We start from the raw sequence: 23024 nt of genomic DNA, 5'->3' as shown, positions 1-23024 counted from the left end.
CCTATACGTGGCCGTGTGGGTCTGTCTGTGTGTCTGTCTGTGTGTGTGTCTGTATGTAGCCTGAACTTCCTAAACTTCGGCACGCCACTAGTCCCACAGTTTTGCCACCACACACTCGCGCCATATGTCAAATCGAACGGCTTACTCGGGAATCGTGGGCTATTACTTTTCTAAGAGAAAGGTTCTATAGTTTAATTGATATTAATTTATTAGTGAATTAATTTTCCCCATTGACTTATAATGGGAATCGCAAAAACTCACATTCAATTATTTGTCTCTCGCAAACCATAGGGGCTAGAGTTTCAAGACTTGGAGAGGAGGTTCATAATGATTTCAAGGATTAAATAAAAAATAATTGTGTCATTTGGCCGCATGGTGGCGCCATAACACCCCACTTTACGTTTTGGCCTGTAACTCTTGAACCGTAGGTCGGAAAATTAAAAATATTTTTTCCCTGGATTCCTTGGGTCATGACGCATCTCCCCATATAGGCCACGCCCATTTGCGCCATGATAGATTTTCCGCCATCTTGAATTTTCTCCAAAACACACTTTTTGCTCCTTTTCCTACATATTTTCTTCAAATGTCACAAAAATCGGTACACATGATCCACACACACACACACACACACACACACACACACACACACACACACACACACACACACACACACACACAGCTCCACTTCACACGGGTGTGATTTTTCTTTTCTTTTTTGCACCCGGCTGATAGGAGCACATGATGCATTTCTTTAATAGTGGAGAGTCAGTCCATCATTCAGACCAGGGCACTCTCAAGGATGAATGAATCATACTGTGTAAAACCTACAAGTGGATGGAGATGTGGAAGATGGACAAAATCCACTCAAAACTACCCAATTGATTGATTTGAAAGCCACTCAAAACTCGTAAATAGCTACAAATGGATGCCATGTGATGAATGAAATCATAATGACCTTTTTGGGGGGCTTTTTATGCCTTTATTGATAGTGATGTAAGTTAGACAGGAAATGGGGAGAGAGATGGGGAGTGACACGCAACAAAGGCCATCGGGATTGGGACTGGAACCTCGTCAGGCTACATTGGAGCCTAGGTGCCCGCAGTCCAGGCTTCACTCAAAACTTATGCACAACAGATGAGTTTTGAGTGAAGCCTGGACTCACACCTGCGCTGCACCGCCGATACCAATGTTATGGCCGTATATGTAGATCTCTGAGGCAACGGCTGTCATCTTAGTTGTGTCCACGCATCACTATATAACTGCAAAAATGTGACGCGTAGGAACACTAAGAAGTATTGCTCTTTTATTTTTTATTTACACCTGTAGACCATATTCACCCATTTGCCATTTTGCGCTTACATCATATACTCGTGAAATGCTGAGTAGGACATAATGGCAAAAATGAAATGACCGCTGGCGCTGATTATGGTCAGAATAAAATAAGCTGATCTAACAGATGCAAACACCATCTCCGCCCCGGGAGAAGTCCCTGCGACATACGAGTGTCAGCGTCCATGGGGTGGACTGGTATGTCTTGGCTGATGTACAGTACATCTCATCAAGCTGCCTCACGCTATAGAAACAGGAGATACAGGTAGGCCTTAACTGTGGGCCACATGGTTCGGGAACCGTTGGTTCCCAAGGCTATTATATGCAAATATGCAAACTGTAAACTTCAGCAAACTGTATTCCTCCTGACGGGAAAGCACCTGTGTCATTTTAGATTTTTAGCTATATATATACAGTATATAGCACATTAATTAAAAAATCTACATATTCAAAGATTTTGACAATGTGGAGATGGGGGGTCTCCACTCTCCACGGCCAAATACGTATCATTTTGGTTGTCCTTGACATGAGCAACACTTACTGAAAACTGTTTAGAAGACCTTTTTAGAATCAGCCTCAGGTCTCAATGGTCTAAACCTCCATCCAAACCTCCCTCCATCTAATGCAGAGCTGATGTTCCTGGAGACCAGCGCTCTGACAGGAGAGAACGTGGAGGAGGGTTTCCTGAAGTGTGCCCGCAACATCCTCAATAAGATCGAGTCAGGTAGGCTGTCCTCCCTCTGTTGGTTCATGAGGTGTGTCAGTGTCGGTTAGGTGTTCCTGTATGACTGTTGATTTTGCGCGCATTCCCTGACCTAGTTTCTCTATTGACACTGTGCGCCCTATCTTTCGCGCTGCCTTACTCCTTATCCCTAAACGTATTAGCCATGTTTTACTATTTCTGCAACACGTTGTGAGCTTGTAGATCGTCTATTTGAACTATTTTAGAATGTTTTTCAAAACAGTAAAAAAGCGGACTAGCCTTTAAACTGATGACCTAACGAGATGTGGATTTGTTTCGCTTTTTAGTTACTAGAATAAAAATTCAAACAAAGACAATTACAACTAACCGAAACTGTATTTTGTTAAAACGACCAAAAACAATGTTGTCATACATAGGCCTAGCAGTATTGTCGGTGGATATGAAGTCTACCATTTCAGTTACATTTGCCAGTTTTAAGTGAGAATATTAGTTTATAATGGTATGATGTTTTGTATTTATTGAACAATCCTTTTTTCTTTTTTACTTTGTTTATTTGATTTTCAAGTGAAGCATTTAAGGCAATGAAGTGGTACAATAATAAGAGTAGCAGCTTCTTTTGTACAAACATCAAATATACAACAGTGGTATGAGGATTGAAATTCTCACCCTAAACAACAATTAAAAAAGAATATATACATAATAAAGGATAAAGAAAATATGTTATTACATTGGCTTCTAACCATGCATTTCATCCCTCCCTGCTAGATGGTGTCTTCTCAACCTGGTCGGGTCTTGGTATTCATACCTTTAAGGACCTATATATTGAAAACGTTTTTGCATCTTTCCAACAACTTGCAGATGAATATTCCATTCCCAAACAGCATTTTTTTAGATATCTACAAGTCCGCAACTTTGTCCGTAATACATTTCCTGCCTTTCCCAAATTACCAGATGACACTGCCATAGACACTTTCTTGGCCCCATTACCAGTTCTTAAGGGTGCAATCTCACAGATTTACGAAGATATTTGTTGTTTGCGCCCTGAAACACTGAACAATCCTTTTTTTAATCTTGCCTCTGATGAATACATTATATTGTATTTTATATTAAAAAAAAAATAACTAAACCTATTGAAAACAGTCATAATGAAATGAAAAAGTAATGACGAATGCAAAAATATAAGACCTTAGGGTGTGTGTGTGTGTGTGTGTGTGTGTGTGTGTGTGTGTGTGTGTGTGTGTGTGTGTGTGTGTGTGTGTGTGTGTGTGTGTGTGTGTGTGTGTGTGTGTGTGTGTGTGTGTGTGTGTGTGTGTGTGTGTGTGTGTTTGCTTGCTTGCGTATCAGCGTGCGTGCATGCACCCTGTCAACATTACCATTCAACTTGTCTGTTTATACCGCCTGTTATTCCTATGCCTCCTCTGACTGACGTGATTACCCTGCCGGTGTCAAAGGTGAACTAGACCCAGAGAGGATGGGATCAGGCATCCAGTACGGAGACGCTTCCCTGCGGCAGCTGAGACAGCCCAGAGGAACGACGACGCAGAACAAACAGCAGTGTAACTGCTAGGGGTCGGGGCGCTGCCCTCACCTCAACCCCCTCTCATCATCCAGGCCCACGCTCACACCACGCCCCCTACAGGTCAGTGGCGCTTTGACGTCAGCCGTCAAACTTTGACATCACTGGTTCACAAACACTGGGTCAGGGACCCATTTGTGGGTCACGGACATATTTTTATGGGTCCCTTAATTTTTTTGTGTAGTTTCCTACATTTAGTTTTGAATTATTATAAAATAAAATAAAACATTTTCAATGATTTTTCTAAGTAATGTCATGAATAAATTAAAGAGAAATCTACAAAATTCCATAAATTAGAAAACACAGTTTAAGAAGAAGTGAAAATAGCTAGTGAGTTTGTAGATCTGCTGTTTTCACTAGTTTGGGTCCCAGGCAAATGTTTAATTTCTTTTTTGGGCTAAAACGTTTGAAAAACACCGGTTTACAACATATTAGGATATTATCCACGAGCTAGTACTACGTTTTTTGGTAGGATTTGGGATTAGCGAAGGTAACGTTGGGTTTAACTGAAACACTTAATGTCTTGATGTTATTGTAAGATGTGAAAGTAAGCCTGCCTCTTAGCTCTTTGAATTATCTTCTTATGTTGACCTCTTTATTTTCACCCAAGTCGTCTTACACCGCCAGGGTTGTTGCTGAAGGAATAAGGTTAATATATACTTCATTGTTCGACAAATAACAAAACAAACTTTTTTTGTTGTTGCCCAAATAGGGACGCCAGGGTATGTTTAATGTGGTTATTGATTAAGAAACAACTACTGTGTATCTACTGCCCCGATCTGGGAACCCAGCAAAGATTGTTGGCATCTGTCCTTCACGGATTTGACAGCTGCCTACAACTCTGTTGGTTTTAGCCTGTTTTTTTGTGTTTGAATTGTTCATATTTGTCAAATATTATGGCTTGCTCTCTGAAATATGCTGCTCTGCTGCCAGTAGTTTAGTTAATGTTGGTCAAACTGTAGCCCCTTCGTGTGACCGCTTAATAGTGTTGATTGCAGTTGTTGGCGTTGTAGAAGGCAAATAGCTAAAGGATATCCTGGGTATGTTGAACTGGCTTCCTAGTACAGGCTTTTGGCATGATGAGGATACTTTTTTATCATTATTATTTTTGTTATTAAAGGACATTTTCACTTTAAAACATTTCTGGGGTCATTGTCAGGTCTACTCTGGCTTTTGTGTGCTCCCCAGACAGTTTTTCTAAGTTGCTCAATTCAATAATATTTCTTTTTCAGACACGCCAACCTCCTAAACGATATAAACCCATTGAACTTTTCCATTTTCCAAATTCCATTTTAACCATGTTACTTGTTAGACTCGTTTAAAACAACACATGCCTGGTTTTGATTTCCTTCTAATGCGTAAAGAAATAATTTTTCTTGTTGATGTTTTTTGTCAGTGACAGGGTTGCAGTGTAATCCTCATTTGCAGTGGTGGAAAAAGTACTCACATTCTTTCACTTGAGTAAAAGTATCAATACTGCAATATAGGAATACTGTTACAAGTGAATGTGTGGAATTCAGAAGTACTTGGTTAAAACTACAAAAGTATTGGTATCAAAATGTACTTAAAGTACAAAAAGAAAAACTACTCATTATCAGAATGTCCCATTGCAAGCAAGTTTTCAAATGTTTACAAATATTTTGAAAATAGCAGATCTACAAGCTCACAATGCATCGTTTCGCAACGCATTGTGAGCTTGTAGTTTGGCTATTTTCAAATGGCTGACATCTATATAGGACTGAAGTGGTTAATATATGTTTGTAATAATAATCCAAAATTACAAGGTAACTTGCAACTAAAGTTTTCAAATAACTGTTGTGGAGTAAAAGTACAGTACTTGGATCTGAGATGTAGTGGAGTTGAAGCAAAAGTATTTGGAAATTGGAAATATTCAAGTAAAGTACAAATACCTCATATTTCTACTTAAGTTCAGTACTTAACCCATTTAGGACTAGAATTATTGAATGCTTTAACTATTGAAAAATAGCAGATATACAAGCTCACAGCACGTCCTTGACATGAAAACATTTGAGAACCACTGACATAGTAGTCTCTCAAGAACAGACTAACTGAGCTCCAGTTGAAGTGAAAAGGACCTTTTCTTTGACGATGGCTGGCCAGACTGCTGACATAGAAACATAGGTTTTTCAAAAAACCTTAGAAGGATTCAAAAGACACTTATAGAATCGGGTCAAGATTCTAATTTTCAAAAAAAAATCAAAAAATAGCAGATCTACAAGCTTCGCTGTGAGCTTGTATATCTGCTGTTTTTCAATAGTTAAAGCATAAAATAATAATACACTATAACGTGTACCCGTTCTAGTAAATGTACTTGGTTACTTTACACCACTGCTCATCTGCGCTCTCTCTCTCTCTCTCCTCCCACATGTCAGCTCCAGGTGGTCTGTTTGGTGTGTAGGAACCTGCTTCTCTTCAGCCTCACACACACACACACCCCTCAGATCACCTGGACCAGCGGTCGCTCAAAGCCCTCACCCCTGACCTCCGGTCAGTGTCAATATCTCCTGCCTGCGGCGGAGAGAGGGAGGTCCGCTCTGCCTCTGAAAGCCCCTCGGAGACGCGGTAGAAGACTCCATCACTCCTCACCACCAGACCCTGGAAGTGTTGAGGGCTTTACTGTATGTATGTATGGGCTGCCCTACTGTCCATTGTATTGTTTCTTCTACTCCTGGTTTTTAATAACACACATCATGCTCATAGATGGGATTCTTTTTTGTTTGTTTGTTTTCTTTTTCTTTTCTTCTTTGATTGCATCTATTGATCGTGTGAGACTATAGCCTGGTAGGGTTTGTTTATTGGAATGGCCGGCGCTTAGGCAATTAAAATTAATTGAGGGTATTATGCATTTTAATTATTATTGACTGATATAATTCTGGACCCTTATTTGCACTGAACGGCGGTACTCCTTTTAATTGGGCTTTTCATTAATAATGTGATAACCGGATGAAGACCAAATGCATCTTCCGTCGAACCATCTCAGCAGATTATTTGTTCCTTTCTTGTGCTAATCTGTTGAGGACTTTGGTTTGATTCTGTTGTAGATGTGCTAAAAAAACATACACAGTTGTTGTCCAATGATTTCTTCAGGCCTTATATACTGTAAATGGGTGTTGCAGTGTAGATCAGGTCTGTTCAATCACACACAAGCCTAAATATTGACCCTGGGCCTTTATTGAAATTGACTCAGTGTTTGATATACTGTTGAAAAGCACTATTATCATGTTAGAATATGGGCCTTGGTAATATATTTGACATCATGGATGTATTCTATTCCCAGTTACCATGTCTGAGCTGTTGCTGTCAAAACGGAACTGGTCCAACCAACACTCCAACACACACCACACACACACACACACACACACACACACACACACACACACACACACACTGCTACAAGTCTGCGGGTCATGTTCAAAGCACAAAGACGCAAGAAACGTTACACCTGATTTACACTTGTTAGCGCACCGAAAATAGCAGATCTACAAGCTCACAGTTGACACGTTGATGAACTGTGTAGATCTGCGCAACTATAGTATAACTCAGGCTTTACTCTTTTGTTTTACTCCAAAGGCCACAAGGGCAGTGCTTCGCATTTATCTGATTTCCTTGCTTGCTCTGGCCCATGTTAATGTTCTTGTGGGTCTGGCACAATCACAGTGGAAGGTTAACGGAGGGTTATCTGTCTTTGTAAAAGCCAACCACTTTCTCTGCCTCTCTCTCTCTCTCTCTCTCTCTCTCTCTCTCTCTCTCTCTCTGTCCCGGCTGTGCCCTTCCTCCTCTATAGCACTGGTTCTCTGTCAGGGATCCCTAAATTGATATGTACTTGGTGAGGTATATATATTGATATATTTTGTGCCTGGGAATTGTTACCATTTTTCACAATTTTGCGATAACGGCAAAATCTGCAAGCTCACAACGCACCCCTGGGGAGGGGGGGGAGGGTCCCACTTTGAGAACCAATGCTCTATACCAGTGGTTCTCAACCTTTTCAGGCTGTGACCCCCAAAATAATCATATTTTAACTGGGGACCCCCCACCCTGACGAGCACTAAGTAGATCTACAAAATAGTAGATCTACATGTTCACAGCGAGGCGTTGTGAGCATGTAGATTGTCTATTTTCACAATTTCTGCCTTTAATATCTCACAATTTGTTTAATTTGAAATTTTCGAGGTATTTAAAAGTCCTTAAATTGTCACTTTAGAAATGTGCATATACCCTCTACTTAAACTTTATGTTGGTTTGTTAACTGTTGAGAGAGAAAATAATGTTGCACATTAAGTTAATCATCTGGGGACCCTCCAAAATAATTTGAGGACCCCCCTGGGGGGTCCCGAGACTCCCGACTCACAGGTTGAGAACCACTGCTATACTCTATACCTCCCTTCCTCATTTTCCCGCTCTGCGTGCCCTTAACGAGAACGGTCACAGGAAACCACAGTTTAGTTTTGCTTCAGTCGCCTCGCTGGTGAATCATGGCAAACATTCATAACCGCTCGCCCCAGGTTTTTTTGGTCACAGAGGAGGGTTCAGTTACACTCCAGTTTTTTTTATTTTATTTGACATTTTGGTTTCTCGACCTCAATGAAGCTGCCTGGCCGCACAGAACCGGAACCGTTGGGCTCTGTGTGGTTGAGGTTGTTGAGGGGAAAGGGAAAGGGGGGGTGGGGGGCATTCAACAGTAACACGCTTTCCTCCTCCCATGTATCACACACTGGCTCTCAACGCGAGGTCCGCAGACCGACCCGTACGGGTTTGTAACTCCCGAGAGTGTGCATTTGTACATTCCCAGAGTCAAATTAAACGCTGGGGATTTTTTACGGTGTAGATCGGGGTTGTCGGAGATGGAAATGTGCATCAAATAGGGATTCCATGGCCTAACGCATATCAAACTGGGCGTCCTTGAAATTTAAAAAAAGTTTGACCACTGAGCTAAAATATGTCTCCATCCCCTAGTCCTCTTTAAGCCTAATTTATACGCTGGAGTGTGAGAGGGGTCGCTTAAAGGACAACTTTGTTTTTTTTACAACAAGGGTTTATATTTTATTCATATTCATAATATTGTGTCTAAAAAGACCTATTTAGACACTTCTACGCAAACTTCTACTGAAATCTAATTCGCTAAAATGACTAAAACGATAGAAAGCAGTAAATGAAAACATTTGAACACTCATCTTTTCTCGAATCACTACCTAAAATATTAAACCTTGTCGCAAAAAAAAAATTAAGTTGTCCTTTAACCGGCAATCGCTGATTTTCACGGCGTGAGCTGTTGGCTTGAAGATCAGCTCTTGTGGGTAAAGCGAGGCTGTCGTGTGATGATGGAATATAAATTATGTTTTGGTCTTAAAGCCATAGGTGGCAGGTGCTGCTTCAGTCACGGTGTGTTCCAATTCTGCTCTAGACTTCCTGCCATGTCCTCCTTTCCTGTCTTCTTCCTTTGACGTGCACTCTCACCCAACAACCCCAGCACTGGTACTTACACAAACACCTCCCTTGCAAGGTTCAACCACTTTCAGCCTGGCTTGTCATTATCTAAAATGGCAGATCTACAAGTCATGCGACGCGTTGTGAGCCTGGAGATTTGCTATTTTCGCTGTTCGTCGAACGACAAAATACAGTATACTGTTTAGCAGTGGTTCCCAAACTTTTTAGCTCAAGACCCAAAAGAGAAATTTGACGTCTGCCTGGGACCCGAATGAGTGAAAATAGCCGATCTGCGAGCTCACAAAGTGTCGCGAGCTTGTAGATCGGATATTTTCACTACTTCTGAAACATTTTGTTTTCTAATTTATGGAATTTCTTTGATTTGTATTTTATTTCTTCATAAAAGAAGTCAAAAACTCATGAATTTTGTTTTTAATTCATGAATGTTTATTGAACATGTTTTGAAATAATAATTTAAAGATTGCAGGAAACCAAAAATAAAGGGACCCATAAAAATGTGTCCGCAACCCACAAATGGGTCCCGACCCAGTGTTTAGGAACCAGTGCTGTATAGGGCTTAAGCTTGAGACGGTGCACATAATGGAGAAAGATGGAGAATCAGACAAGCAGGAGGGTGGTATGTGACTGATAACGAGACGGAGTGGTCAGAAAGGCATGGTTTCATTGTTTTTTTTGTTTTGTTTTTGTTTTGTTTGCTTAATCGTGTGACATTTGGTCGACTGCAAGTGCACTTTTACTTTCGAGAGAAGAAAATTGTTGTTTATATGCTGTAACTACAGAACTGTACATTTTATTTTAATTGAAACGCAAACTGTAATAAAACATTTTAATGATACATGTCATTTCTTACTAAAGAACAACTGAGTTTTGTTAGTTCTGTCGATGGGATGTTTTTCTGCCCTCGCTGCTCTAGAGAAGGACGTGCAGGTGATGTCATCACGCTGTTTATTGGAATAGGTTTCATCACTTTGCTGACGTGAGGTCATGACACAATTACGGTAACTTTTTACTTCCTGAGCTGAAGGACCCTAGCAACCACAAGTCTGAATCAGAAACATTCTAATGTTCACTGAGTTGTTGTACTCAAGAAACTGAGAGGCATCTTAATTTTTTAATTGCTGCGAATTGCTGACATAAGAGTTTGAGTTAGGCTGTATGCGTTAACCGTATGGTGCATAATAAGCACCCAATAGCCATATGTTATGTTCAGCTGGAGAATATGTTCCGACTTCATCCGGTCAGCCATTGCATTCTGGCTGAATTCTGTCCGATCATGAATACAATCTAACTCAGTTGTTGCTTAGTAACTCATGTTATTTAATCCTCTTTAAAACTACTGTAGATCTTGAGTAATCTATGCTGTAAATAATATTAAAGTTGTCTATTGTCTATCGAGGGTGGATGTTGCTCATTTGATTGTAATGATTATGGAATTCTGAGTAAAAAGCTTGTTTTTTAAGTTAATATCTTTGCAGATGTGTCTTGTTTCTTTTCGTTTTATAAATGTTAGGTTTAGGGGGTGTAACATGGATAGTTAATTAACCTGCCTGCATATTGGTAAATCTTGTGCTCTGAACAATTATACATAAAATAGACTCTATTGAATAGTCAGGAATGACAGTCATTGTTCTGTAGTCACTCTGATAAGATTTGTTTCTACCTCCAACCACCAAGTGCAATTGTATGTTCCAGGGTCAATGCAGTAACAGCCGCAGTGGGTTAATGTAGCTGAAATCGATAAATATTGACCGATTTATTGATCTTAGACCAGCTGTGACAATTACATCAACCCAGCTGCATTATTATTTGACAGAGAGGAAACAATGGCTCCCATTTGCCACTAGATGGTGCTGCTAACATGTTAAACTCGAATCAGCTGGACCCTGCTCCACACCCCACCCCATGGCTCAGTTCTTCCTTCCTAGCTTTCATCTCGTCATCCGTTTTTGCACTGCAGTCTTTAGGAATGAGGTAGTTAGAATAACATGGTTTTAAGTTAGGTGAATAATCATTTTTTAAATCAGGCACTGCAACATATTTTAACACTCGAATACCTGGAACGCGCCTGAGTCGTGTTAGATTTTAACCACTTCCATTGAAAAATAGCAGATATACAAGCTCACAGCGCGGCACCGAGTGCCGCGCTGCGAGCTTGTAGATCTATTTTTGAAAGTCTTTGAATATCTTTGACCCGACTTCTAAATCCTTCCTCTAAATCAGTGGTTCTCAAACCGTTTCTTGTCAAGGACCCCCAACATTGCAGGTATTTGGCCACGGACTCCCATCTCAAAATATGTTGTTCCAGGGACCCCCAGAAGCAAATATTTGAGTTACAAATGTTCGCTATTAAATAGATTTATTCAAAGACTTGCAAAGAAAAATCATGATTTTTCAAAAATAGATCTACAAGCTCGCAGCGCGTGAGCTTGTATATCTGCTATTTTTCAATAGTTAAAGCAGTCAATCCTAGGCCTAAATGGGTTAAATACATCCCTTTGAATAGAAATCTTAACCATAGAAGAGCAAAACAGAGGCCAAGAATGTCTTTTTCAACAGTTTATATATCACTTAATTTGTTTTCATTATATACACTGAAAGGCATAAAATTAACGTGGGCAGTTGAACAGGAACACCTACAAACATACATCTTCAACAAGCTCACACAGATGGACAGGGATGGGAAGCAATTCAGTACATCTACACTAATGCCAAATCATGATAAAAAAAATAACATACAAAAATTCAACGATAGTAACATGTAACCCATTATAACTCAACCTCCATAACTGGATGTAATTAAAAGATTAAGATTATGGAAGGCATCACAGAAACCTTGATTCTATTAAAACTGGGCTTAAGTGACTCGGGTTATAATTCAGGAGGCTTCCTCTGGGCATTTAATTTATGTACAAAGCCAATTTCATAATGTGCAGTTAGGTGAAAATCAACGTACTACTGATCCCAAGTTACAGAATCGTTCTAAAACAGACCATGTAGTGGGCAGGGTTGGAAAGGCTCTATAAGAGTATGGAATGAACGTGTTAAAAGTTTCATACAATTACACATAATGTATGTAAACACCATACCAAGCAAACTTCACAGTACTGCATTACATAAAACATACTATATTATTTCCATTGACCTTTCAGCTGCATTTCCTAAATCTCCATGGGCATTTGGATGCATGAGTAGTGTTAGGTGTTAACACTGTTGTTAACCTGTTGAGTTGCATAGAATGACACATCAATGATCTGTTGATATTCACATGGAGTAAATAATTAAGCTTTACTCTAGCAAGGGAGCATTCTAACAGTGGTCTAGTTGTACTGTGGCGAGCTATATTCCTTTACTTTGGTCAAATATACTGGAACCAGGACCAAAACAGCAACATCATTTGCAGGGTTGTCACACAGCTGGTCCAGGCAAATTTGTCTACACTCACGGATCGGAAACGATACGACACGCTGTCACACGCACATTCTACAGTAAAGAACAGTGCTGCTGGCCAAAACGACACCTAGCGAAACCTGAAAAGATCTGCACACCAACTGGCTCCCTACCGTGAGTGACGTCTTAGAGGGAGAGCTTTGTGCTCCAGACGTCACGGTTGCAGAAATAATGTCCTTCAAATGGAGAGCTAGCTTGTGTGAAAACATCTTTTAGATTTTTACACACATGGATCATCACAGGCAATATCTCACACTCCATGGTGTTAGTTTAGTTACATTAGTGCTATTGAATGAAGGCTGAGGGTTGTGATTAAGAAGATGAGGGGGGCGGGGGGGTGATCAATCTGTCAAAGATCCCATCAAGCTACATAGCAATTGAATGCAAAGACTAACTGGCGACTATATGAAATTAAGTCAAGCTGAATAAAACATTGATTGTAATTACTGTTCTGCAGCTCATCAAGAAATGAAATGTTAAGTGCCGTAAACCTTCAATATATCGAAATATGCAACCTCTATACTGGGCGCGTTGTTCAGCGCCGTGCACCACAGTTGCTGAATGCAGCAAATGGACACCCCATATATAGACTAACATATCTTGTCACCATAACTCGATATGATATATATATATATACACAATTCTACAGCTGGACATCCTAGAAGTGGTGGTGCGCTTTCCTGAACGGCCCCCCGCCCCCCACTGGTTCTGTAAGGGGGCGGAGCCTGTTCCATGGCAGCCGTGCACACTGACGAATGAGGAAGTCCTTTCCAGAGTGATGGTGAAAAGGGGAGGACGGGGTTAGGTGAGCCGAGGGCGAGGGAGGGTATGAATGGCTGGACATCTGGACCCTATTCAAGTGACTGCAGCATGAGGAGCTGCTTCAGGACCTTGGTCTGACTGGTCTCTCTGATCTCTCCAGCCAGGAACATCTCATCCACCACCGTGTACACCTGAGAGAGAGACAGGCAGCTTGGTCAGAGGACACACCTGGTGGAATGTTATTATGCCTCATTTAGACCCGGAACCCCCAAAATGCCCCATTTTATACTTAGTAAGTCTTAGTTGCATGCCATGTCCTGCACCGAATCTACAAGCTCATAACGCAACGACACGTTGCGAGCACTGCCATTTCAGGTGAGCGACGCCAACACACAACAAAGTATAAATATCAGGCCATAGAAACACTTGGGAATGCACCGATATCACTGTGTAACTTGTGATATCGCTTAACTTTAGGATCAGTACTTAGGTGACTGTCACGCCTCGGTAATTAACGAAACGCTTTCCCCCAAAATCTGACAAAACACCAGCATCACAAGTAGATAATGTGAAATGCTTTACTGTGGAACTTATGGTCAGACCGTACAGACTTTTGTTAAATTGACATTCAAAGACTAAGTACTTAAATCATATACAGGCACTAATTAAATTGGCATCTGTGCATTCCAAACAACCGTGTTTCCAATAAAAGGTAACCTAGTGTCTTTTAGACAGCATTAACTAAATAATATTCAACATTCAGATACTTTATTCACTATACTACCAACATGAAGGTACACAGCAGTGCTGTGTGCAGATATTATGCAGGAGCATGGAGACAGTTCGTCTCTGTCGGGGTGGAAACCTCATTATGTCCTAAACTGTTAGTTTTCAGGATTCAAATTCAAAAGTAGCAAGCTACAAGCTCAAAACGCGCTTTGCGGTCATGGGCCTGATACTTTTGTGTGGTGCTGTATTATGATCACGTAGGGAATCAATTAATGAAAAACACAAAAAGGCAGAATATGGAGGTTTCTGCCAGAGAACAGCGCTATGCAGTACAAGATCAGTCGGGTGCTTTTCATCTGTCAACTCAAACGTGTGGTGGCTGGCTAGAGTTCATAAGCACAGCGTGGGTGGAACTCAGATGACGGGGAGTAGAGTAAAGCTTGCACGAAGCCTATGCTTTTTTACTGTGTATCCACATAAATGGTGATTTCTCTGTGTTGTTTTTCTTTATGCGAAGGTGTCACTCGCGAGGTAACTTGCAAACATGGGGCGGTGTGTGTCGTTAATGTTCAGCGCGTGGGCGGACATCCAAACACGCCGGCGGTAATTAAGCGTGAATGCTAACAGCAGCGAGGTGTTAACAGCTCAGAGTTTCATTCGCAAGGTCGGAAAAACACCGCTGTTTGTAAGATGTAGATGAGCATTATAATTGGAAGGACTGGTGTAATTATAAGCTACATATCGTTGCTATGGCACCACCATAAATAAATCGTATTCATAATAATAAGAGACCATGTACTTAGTTTCTTTTACCACCCCCTTTGTCTTAACAGCACATACTGTATGTATACTATACACATAGTATTACTTGAGGAATTCTCACAACTCTGAGTGAAGTGAAGCTCTATACGTTCTTACCTTGTAGAAGTTGAACACGAGGTCCAATTCACACACATTGTGGAAATACTCGTTTAGCACCTGCGAAGAAAGACCCGCAGTTATACATTCAATAGACAGTCGGTAGAGGATGACAGAACTGCTTTGTTTAGAGGGGACGACTGGTCGCAGCTAGGAATTATTATAGCTAAGGAAATGGATTCTGACAAAGAGATAATTGGCTCTGCTATGAAACCTACGCTACAGCGCAGTTCAACTGCCTGGAGAGAAAATATGAACCACTGACCGAATGAGCTCACACTGCACCACGACCTGACGTGTCCATTACAGCAAAGATATTCGGTGTAGAGGGAAAAAAGGACGAGGCCTAGAATATAGACCCCTGGGGGACGTGGTAACTGGCGACCGCACTATATAGGATATAAGTGGTTAGGATTGCACACGCCGACAAGCCTACGGGTATGTTATTTATTTATTTTTCTTCATATTTTGTGCAAGCTTTGGTCTAGAGTTTCAATTAATTTCAGTGTTTTGAATATTTCATGACCCAGAAGGGTTTGGACAGGACTAGATTCTATCCTTTCAACCGATCAATACTTGCACGCCCAGGCAGCTCTTCTCGGTTACAACACATTTCCGGACCATAAAAAGGCTGGGAGTGAGAGCAAAGCTAACAATTACCAATTTGGCCTCATACTGTAAGTCAGTGGTAGCATAGTTCCAGACCCTGAATCGCTAGCCAGACCCCTTGGTGGTAGCAACTTCAGACTGAATAATGGAGTGAAACGAAGTCAGTGGTTCTCGAAAGTGGATTTTAGGGACACTCTAGGTTCCTTTATGGGGGTCTAAATTGACCATTACAAGTCTGTAACTTTGACAGTGTACAAATGGAACCAAATGGACCCTGGCGGGTCCATTTGGTTCCATTAGTACACTGTCAAAGTTAAGGGGAGACCCTCAAAGAAATTTCAAAGTTTGAGAACCACTGCTGTAAGTGATAAAAATAAATAAATTAGAAATGGTATGAAATGTGTACGCATATGCATAAGCTTTGACCGATGTTGTCCAGAGGCAATCATTGCATTCTAGGTCATGGAGCTCTTGAACAGTGTGTCAGGAATGGACTGTTTCTCTTCATGGCCACATTCCGCCTGTCCCTTGAACAGTGTGCACTAAAGAGAGCTGTTCTGGTATTCCCCCCGGGACCCCCAAACACAAACGCCACGGTCACTCCCTCCGAGCTAGGTGTAGGGAGTATGCATCTACTTGTGAAAGACCTTCCCCAGGAAAAACCCTGAATCTGAAGCCTTCAATCATCACCAAAGATTTCATCACCACATTCAAACATGATTTTTAGATTTCAAAAGTTTATATTTTTTCCAGTCATTATTAAGACCAAACTTACATGGTTAACCACAAACATCTAGAGTCCCTTTTCTCGGCGTGTAATAATAGGCAAACAATCTGCGAAATACGTATGGCTAAAATACACGAGCGTCACAATATGATGGCGCCTATTATCTAGTGAATTATGATACACAGTACACTGGGCTATTATTCTAGATGCTATGAAATTGTATTCGGTGCTGTGTGGTCTTCTTTTAAGTCCATAGTTATTGGAATGATTCAGTGTGATAACGGAATGAACCAATTGTTAAAGGTATAATTTAATTAATTATTAAACAGATGAGGGGGACATTTTAAGAGAATCATTGAGACTTTACTCAAGAGCATTCCTCATATCAGGCTGTTGAGTACAACATAGGATATCTCAAACTGTGTGTGTGTGTGTGTGTGTGTGTGTGTGTGTGTGTGTGTGTGTGTGTGTGTGCGTGCGTGCGCGTGTGTGCGTTTAGGTACAGTGTGTACTGTTGTCTTTTTGAGAACCAAATGTTCAAGGATAGAATGATTGATTCGTGAAATTATTAAAATCTTTAATAGGCTGTTTCAGGGTTTGGACTTATGGTTAGAATTAGAGTTAGGTTCAAGTTAGGTACTCTATGTAGTACTGATGGTCAGTCAAATTTCATCACAGTAAAGTGAAGCAACAAGTATAGCAGTTTGATTAGTATACCTCTACAAAGTTGTGGATCCCCTCCAGGTATGCCAGGTTATTGTCCGTCACATCCACACAGATACAGAAGTACAACCCAGCATAACGCCTGTAAATGATCTTGAAGTTCCTGAACTGCAGAAGACAGACAATGAAAGCATCTTAAACATAATGCATTGACTTAAAACAACAATAACTGCTTCAGGTAATTTCTTTCTTCTCTGAAAAAATAAAATAAGAATGGACCATTTAGGGAAATAAGCACCAATTTATTTATTTCCCAGACAAATAGGGAAAATAGGCAATCTACAAGCCAAGTACGGAATGTTGCATTTGTGAGATTGTAGATATTCTATTCGCTTTATTTCAGAATCAACCTTATTTAGTCATTTATTGACACATCACAGGTTTACACTACAGTTAAGAAGTAGGTGAAATTTGTTTTGTTTTTTTAAGATATTTTTGGGACTTTTTCTGCCTTTATTGATAGGTGTACAGTAGGCTGACTGGAAACGGGGAGAGAGATGGGGAGGTGATACGCAGCAAAGGACGTCAGGATCGGGACTCGAACCTGCGACGCTGCAAGGGCTGGATTACCAGCCTAGGTGCCTGGACCACAACCCTGTGGCCCAGGCCTGAAATTTGTTTTTGTGCAAGCTCCACTGTTCTTGTTGTTTTCAGGAAGAGAAAAGGAGAGGGGCAGGGAGAGCAAGGAGAAAAATACATCAAACAGTGAGGAGAAACAAAAATCTAAGCATTGCTTGACCAATTTTTGTCCATTTATCATTTCTGGCCATTTTGACATACCGGTACCCAAAATGGGAAGCCAGGTTGAAATTCAGTGGTTATTCCATAAAGCCAGGCATGGTAATGGAATGATATGGATGACTGCGGTTTTCAACTGCTCAAAAGAGCCACAACAAAGCACTTAACCTTAACCACTTGAAACCTAGTGACCCTGTTCTGAGCATGTATAATAGCCAGATCAGTGGTTCTCAAACTGAGAAATTTGAAGGTCTCCCCTTAACTTTGAGAATGTATTAACTCATTTAGTGCCCATGAAATTAACGGATTATAAAGTCCACGATGCCAGTCTCAGGTTGGCATCACCCCCGTTATCTTATTTTGAAGGCCAGAAGTCCACAGCGCAATCACTTCCGGTCTGACGTCATCGGGTCCTGCGCCGGAACCGATCCTTGTCCACGTGGAGTTGTGTAATGGCGGACCGGGAGCTTTTATAACTGTGTAACATAAGCAAGCATCTGCCTCCATCCTAGCTTCTAAAGTGTAGTTTTGAGATAATGGACATTAAAGATGAGATCCCCCGTCCACCTCAATGTTATGGATGGGACTATTTTGTGCTCGTGGAGCCGTGATGATGCGAAATCAGCGACGGATTTCGTCTCCGGACCTCCGGCCATTCTTCTCGGTAATGTATCCGCCGTTACAGTAATATATTACTTTTCACGAGTATACTCGGGATTGGCACTGCGGATACTCTATTACATTTCACGAGTCTTCTCGGGATTGGCACTATATGAGTTAATAGAGTTAGGGTCCACTTGGTTCCATTTGTACACTCTCAAAGTTACAGACTTGTAAGGGTCAATTTGGACCCCCATAAAAAAGGATCTGTGAGTGTCCCTGGAATCCACTTTGAGAACCACTGCAATACTGTAGTGTAGGTGAATATTTGGGTAAAAAAAAAAGGATCTACAAGTTCACAACACATCACACTGTTGTGAGCTTGTAGACCTGGCTACAAAAGGAGGGTAATGACTATCGAGTATAGACCCCAGGTTGACCCCGGTCAAGAAGTATGTACTGTGTAAAGAGGTTAAAGGCTTTATAGAACACCCCCTCAAACAAAGCACATTTATACCTCATTTATCAAACTTGCTCAGACTGAAAGAAAGATTTCACAGTCACACCAGGTCTCCAGGTCGTGTACACCAGTTCTTTTCATCGTAGACATGCGGTGGAGCATTGTCTCACAATCTAAAAGCATACCTTATGCAGCAACCAATATGATGATGTGATGTAACCGAACAATAAAATCTCAAGTATTTAAAGGCAAGGTATAAAAAACAATTGGGTTGGACTTGGATGCCACCCATTTAAACAGGAGCTTAAAGCTTTAACGGTTATTCAGATATCTCAACATTTGGCTTGCAGAGGATTTCATTACAGCAACGGACATCTCCAGGGTGCACAGGACTGTCATATAATCAATGCTGGGTGAAATTGATATTCAAAACGCATTCCGATCATAACATCATAACGTGATTTGTGTAGTTTGACAAAAATTATGGCCACATGATAGGATAATATGCATGTTTCACAGTTTGCCAAACACACGTCCTTGCAGTCCGGGCTGCAATTCAATCCCGAAGACTTTTGCTGCGTGTCACTCCCCGTCTCTTTCTCCCCATTTCCTGTCTATCTACTACCTGTATATACTATCAATAAAGGCAGAAAAGGGCTGAAGAATATCTAAAAGAAAGAAAATGTATAATAAATTATGCACAGGCCTGCCACAGTGGAATGTGTTGCCGACCTTCACTTAGAGATCAAGGGTTCCCATACTTTTCAGGCCGCGACCCCCAAACATAATCATATTTGAACTGGGGACCCCCCACCCTGACAAGCACTTGGACTTGTAGGAGTTGCAGCATTACATTTTGTTTGAAAAATAGTTTGACCCCCAGTTTGGGAACCACTGACTTAGATCAAGGAGTGACTCGACTGTCTGTACATGTGTGCCACGCTAGGTAAAGTGTCAAACATCTGGCCTGTGGGGTTGAGCAATTATCGTGATATCGTCCTCCGTCATGCACTGGGATCAATTCACCTTTTATTTGCCAAGCTGCCTATTATCCGGTACCACTTAAACCCTCTATAATTGGTAAAAGGTACTTATAATATACATACTGATAGTCTTTTTTTCCACTCTATCAAATGTCTTTGCCAAAAAATAGCCGATCTACAAGCTTGTAGATCTGCAATTTTTTGGCAAATGTTCCACCCCAGGATAATGGATTTGGATTATCACGATAATATAGTAAATCGTGATTTCTTTTTTCACAATAATTGTGATATGAATGTTTCATATCGTCCCATCCCTGGTTGTGCACAATATTGCTTTCATATTATTGTTGAGCCGTGGATATCACAGTCCCAACGGAGGGACTGTACGACGTCGGGACGGGACGTCGGGACCTCATCACTTTTTAAATTATGTCTGGCAAGCAGGCTTAACTGACAACGCACTGACTTAACTGCCCAACAGTCCTCCTAACTGGACAAGTACCGCTGCTCACCTCCACAAAGTTGGTGTGTTTGGCATCACGGACGGTCACCACCGCATGTACTTCTTCAATCAACTTCTGTTTCTCATCATCGTCAAACTGCATGTACCATTTGGCCAGCCGTGTCTTCCCTGCTCGGTTCTGGATCAGGATGAAGCGGATCTGCGGATGACAACATGGAGAAAGTGAAGGTTTCATACATAAAGCTTGGATGAGTTTCAAAAACCTAAACCAAACAGTCAAGGACCCAATCCAGGGTTCCCACCCATTTTACCAATTAATTCTTCCAGAATATTTAACCCAATTTCTATATAACAATAATTAAATAATTCAGCTCAATAACAAGTCGCTTACTCCTATGCGCAATTCCCAAAGACAGGAAGTGTATGCCAGTGGTTCTCAACCTTTTCAGGACGTGACCCCCGAAATAATCATATTTGAACTGGGCACGCTGACGAGCACTGTGAGTTGAGGAATTTTGCATAACATGGTTATATTGTGAAAATAGCCGATCTACATGCTCACAACAATTTCTCTAATACACATCATCTCTAATACATACTGACTCTAATACATATTTGGCCAATGTTTAATTTGTCATTTCAGACCGTGGGAACCCTGCCAATCTGTCATTTTTAAAGATCCGATATACATTATTCCATGGAAGTGTGTTGCAATCTACAGTATGTTTATTAACTAAGTATTACTAGATAACTACTAACTAGTTATTTAATCACGTTTGACTAGTGGTTTGATTGATTGAATACTTTATTCGAAGGTTGCATAGGAAAGAGCACAGTTTCATGACAGTGCAAATCACTGGTACAAGGTCAACTAAAAGGAGATCCCAGTAAGCTTTTCGGCTTATATACACAGGAACCACTTTAAGTATCTCATCTAACATGGAAAGACAGACGGATAGAACACAGTCGTTTGCATAGGATATCACCACAGTAACAAAAGGGAAAAAGCATTCAAAAAGAAGAAAAAGGGAAAATAAAATGAAAAGAAAGGGGAGATTTTTACAGTGGAAAAGGAGAGGTAAGTATGGGCTTAGACTATTACAAGTTTCGAGTAGCAGCCGTTGAAATAAATACATCAAATATGATTATAGATAGATAGATAGATAGATAGATAGATCTTTGTAGATTAGATCTTGTAGATATCTTTTCGGCAAGTGACCCCGTTGTACTACTCACTGACTACTGAGTAAAAATTACATTAGGCTTTAGAGTTGAACCACACCCATTCATTTGGTAAAAATAACACATTTTAATTTGGAAAAGTATAAACAAGACTCTCTTTTTTGTCAGTAGGAAATGCGATAACGTCTATTGTACGACAGTAGTGCAGTATACATATATAAATAAAATAAATAAACTATGAATTAGCCTTTAGCCTGCTATCGGTTATGTGCTAATGCTGGACCAGTGGTTTTGAGATACATAAACACAGTTACCATTGTCTTCTTCTATGTGTGGAGCCCTTTACGCTTTAAAAAAAAAAGCCGTTCTTCAACAGGAATGCAATACTTTCAAAATAAATACATCAGTAATTGGTTTTAATTCTTTCGACCGCTGTCCGCTATCTTTCACCGAGCTATCCGGAAGTGCTGGTGGCCAACGTCATAACGCAATGCAGGACGGAGCATGGAGTTTGGATTGGTGTTCTTAGAACTAACCGATTACGTTGTAGAACTACCAGTACCAGCATGCATTGCGCCCGATCTCTCTTGATGTCGTGCATTGGGTCACATGAGTAACCAAAGCTATTATTATGTTCTTCTCACAGACAACCTAGGTGCCAACACCTAAAGCCTGGATTTAAAGGTTTTAAAAATAGGATACTGATGTTTATACAAATTAAATTAGATTATTGAGGTAGTCAAGGGATGATGTGTAATGATTGTCATCTAATGTTTGTGTCATTTTATTTTAGGTGACTCAATTCAAATCTTGCATGGAGAATTGGGTTACACATCTCCATTCAGAAACATTGCCATTCAGAAATGGAGGTGTCACCTAAACCTAACCTTAACCCTAACCCTAACCTCACTGGGGGTATTTCTGAATGGGGATGTTTCTAAGTGGGGGTGTTTCTGAATGGAGGTCTGCCCCCGGAGAATTGTCCATCATTAGCCTATAGTGTGAGTGTGGATAGTTGGTCAACTTGGTCCATTAGATTAGACTTTCCTTTCCAAACGATGTTCTATCAATCAAATATTGTTGAAGTATGTTGTGCAAAACTTTGCAGTGGTGGTGAAATGTAGGGTCCTCCCTATCAGGTTCTATGTTCCCCAGGTTCTATAGGCCTATACAGTATGTTCCCCGGCCACTTCCCCCAAAAAAGGTGCTATGTTCCCCAGGTTCTATGTTCCCCACCCACCCTCCCCAAAAAAAGGTTCTATGTTTCCCTCTCAACCAAAACAAGGATCCATGTTCCCCACCCCAAAAAAAGTATATGTTCCCCACTCAAATGCCGGAAATGGTGGGACATCTGGGCACTAAGAACATGTTGGCAATCCTACGGTAATTTAGGTGCCAACTCGTCCAGTTGTCCAGATGCCCAGTTGTCCAGGTGCCCACATGTCCCTAATGCCCAGATGTCTCCACCCCTGAGTGCCAACTCGTCCAGGTGCCCACTCGGTGCCTACTCGTCCAGATGCCCAGTCATAACAAAAGTATGGTGTCCATGGGTATCCCTAGTGCCCCTTGTCCCTATAGTATTCGTAATTTTTCCCCATTATGTTCC

General features: G+C 41.0%; 2 protein-coding genes across 2 annotated transcripts in view; one reads left to right on the top strand and one right to left on the bottom strand.

Annotated features, from left to right (window-relative positions):
* The window catches only part of rab4b (RAB4B, member RAS oncogene family), a 32004-nt gene extending 21514 nt beyond the window's left edge, over nt 1–10490 (top strand). The window contains exons 6-8 of the mRNA XM_080731433.1: nt 1958–2053; nt 3484–3671; nt 6002–10490. Of these exons, the coding sequence (XP_080587559.1) occupies nt 1958–2053; nt 3484–3599 (212 nt within the window). The 3' untranslated portion in view covers nt 3600–3671; nt 6002–10490. The remainder of the gene's footprint in view (nt 1–1957; nt 2054–3483; nt 3672–6001) is intronic.
* A 1128-nt stretch (nt 10491–11618) lies between these two features.
* Nucleotides 11619–21886, bottom strand: ap2s1 (adaptor related protein complex 2 subunit sigma 1). Its single transcript, XM_080731544.1, has 5 exons — nt 21733–21886; nt 20286–20435; nt 16987–17100; nt 14934–14993; nt 11619–13477 (listed from the first exon to the last, which is right to left on the bottom strand). Exons 1-5 carry the CDS (start codon nt 21733–21735, stop codon nt 13376–13378), a joined length of 429 nt encoding a protein of 142 aa, XP_080587670.1. The 5' UTR covers nt 21736–21886; the 3' UTR covers nt 11619–13375.
* Between the last annotated feature and the right edge of the window lie 1138 nt (nt 21887–23024).

Source organism: Nannobrachium achirus, assembly GCF_963921795.1.
Source record: "Nannobrachium achirus genome assembly, chromosome: 8".
NCBI classification, from domain to species: domain Eukaryota; kingdom Metazoa; phylum Chordata; class Actinopteri; order Myctophiformes; family Myctophidae; genus Nannobrachium; species Nannobrachium achirus.
Note: the sequence above shows the minus strand (reverse complement) of the source record. Positions and strands in the feature narration are given on the sequence as shown.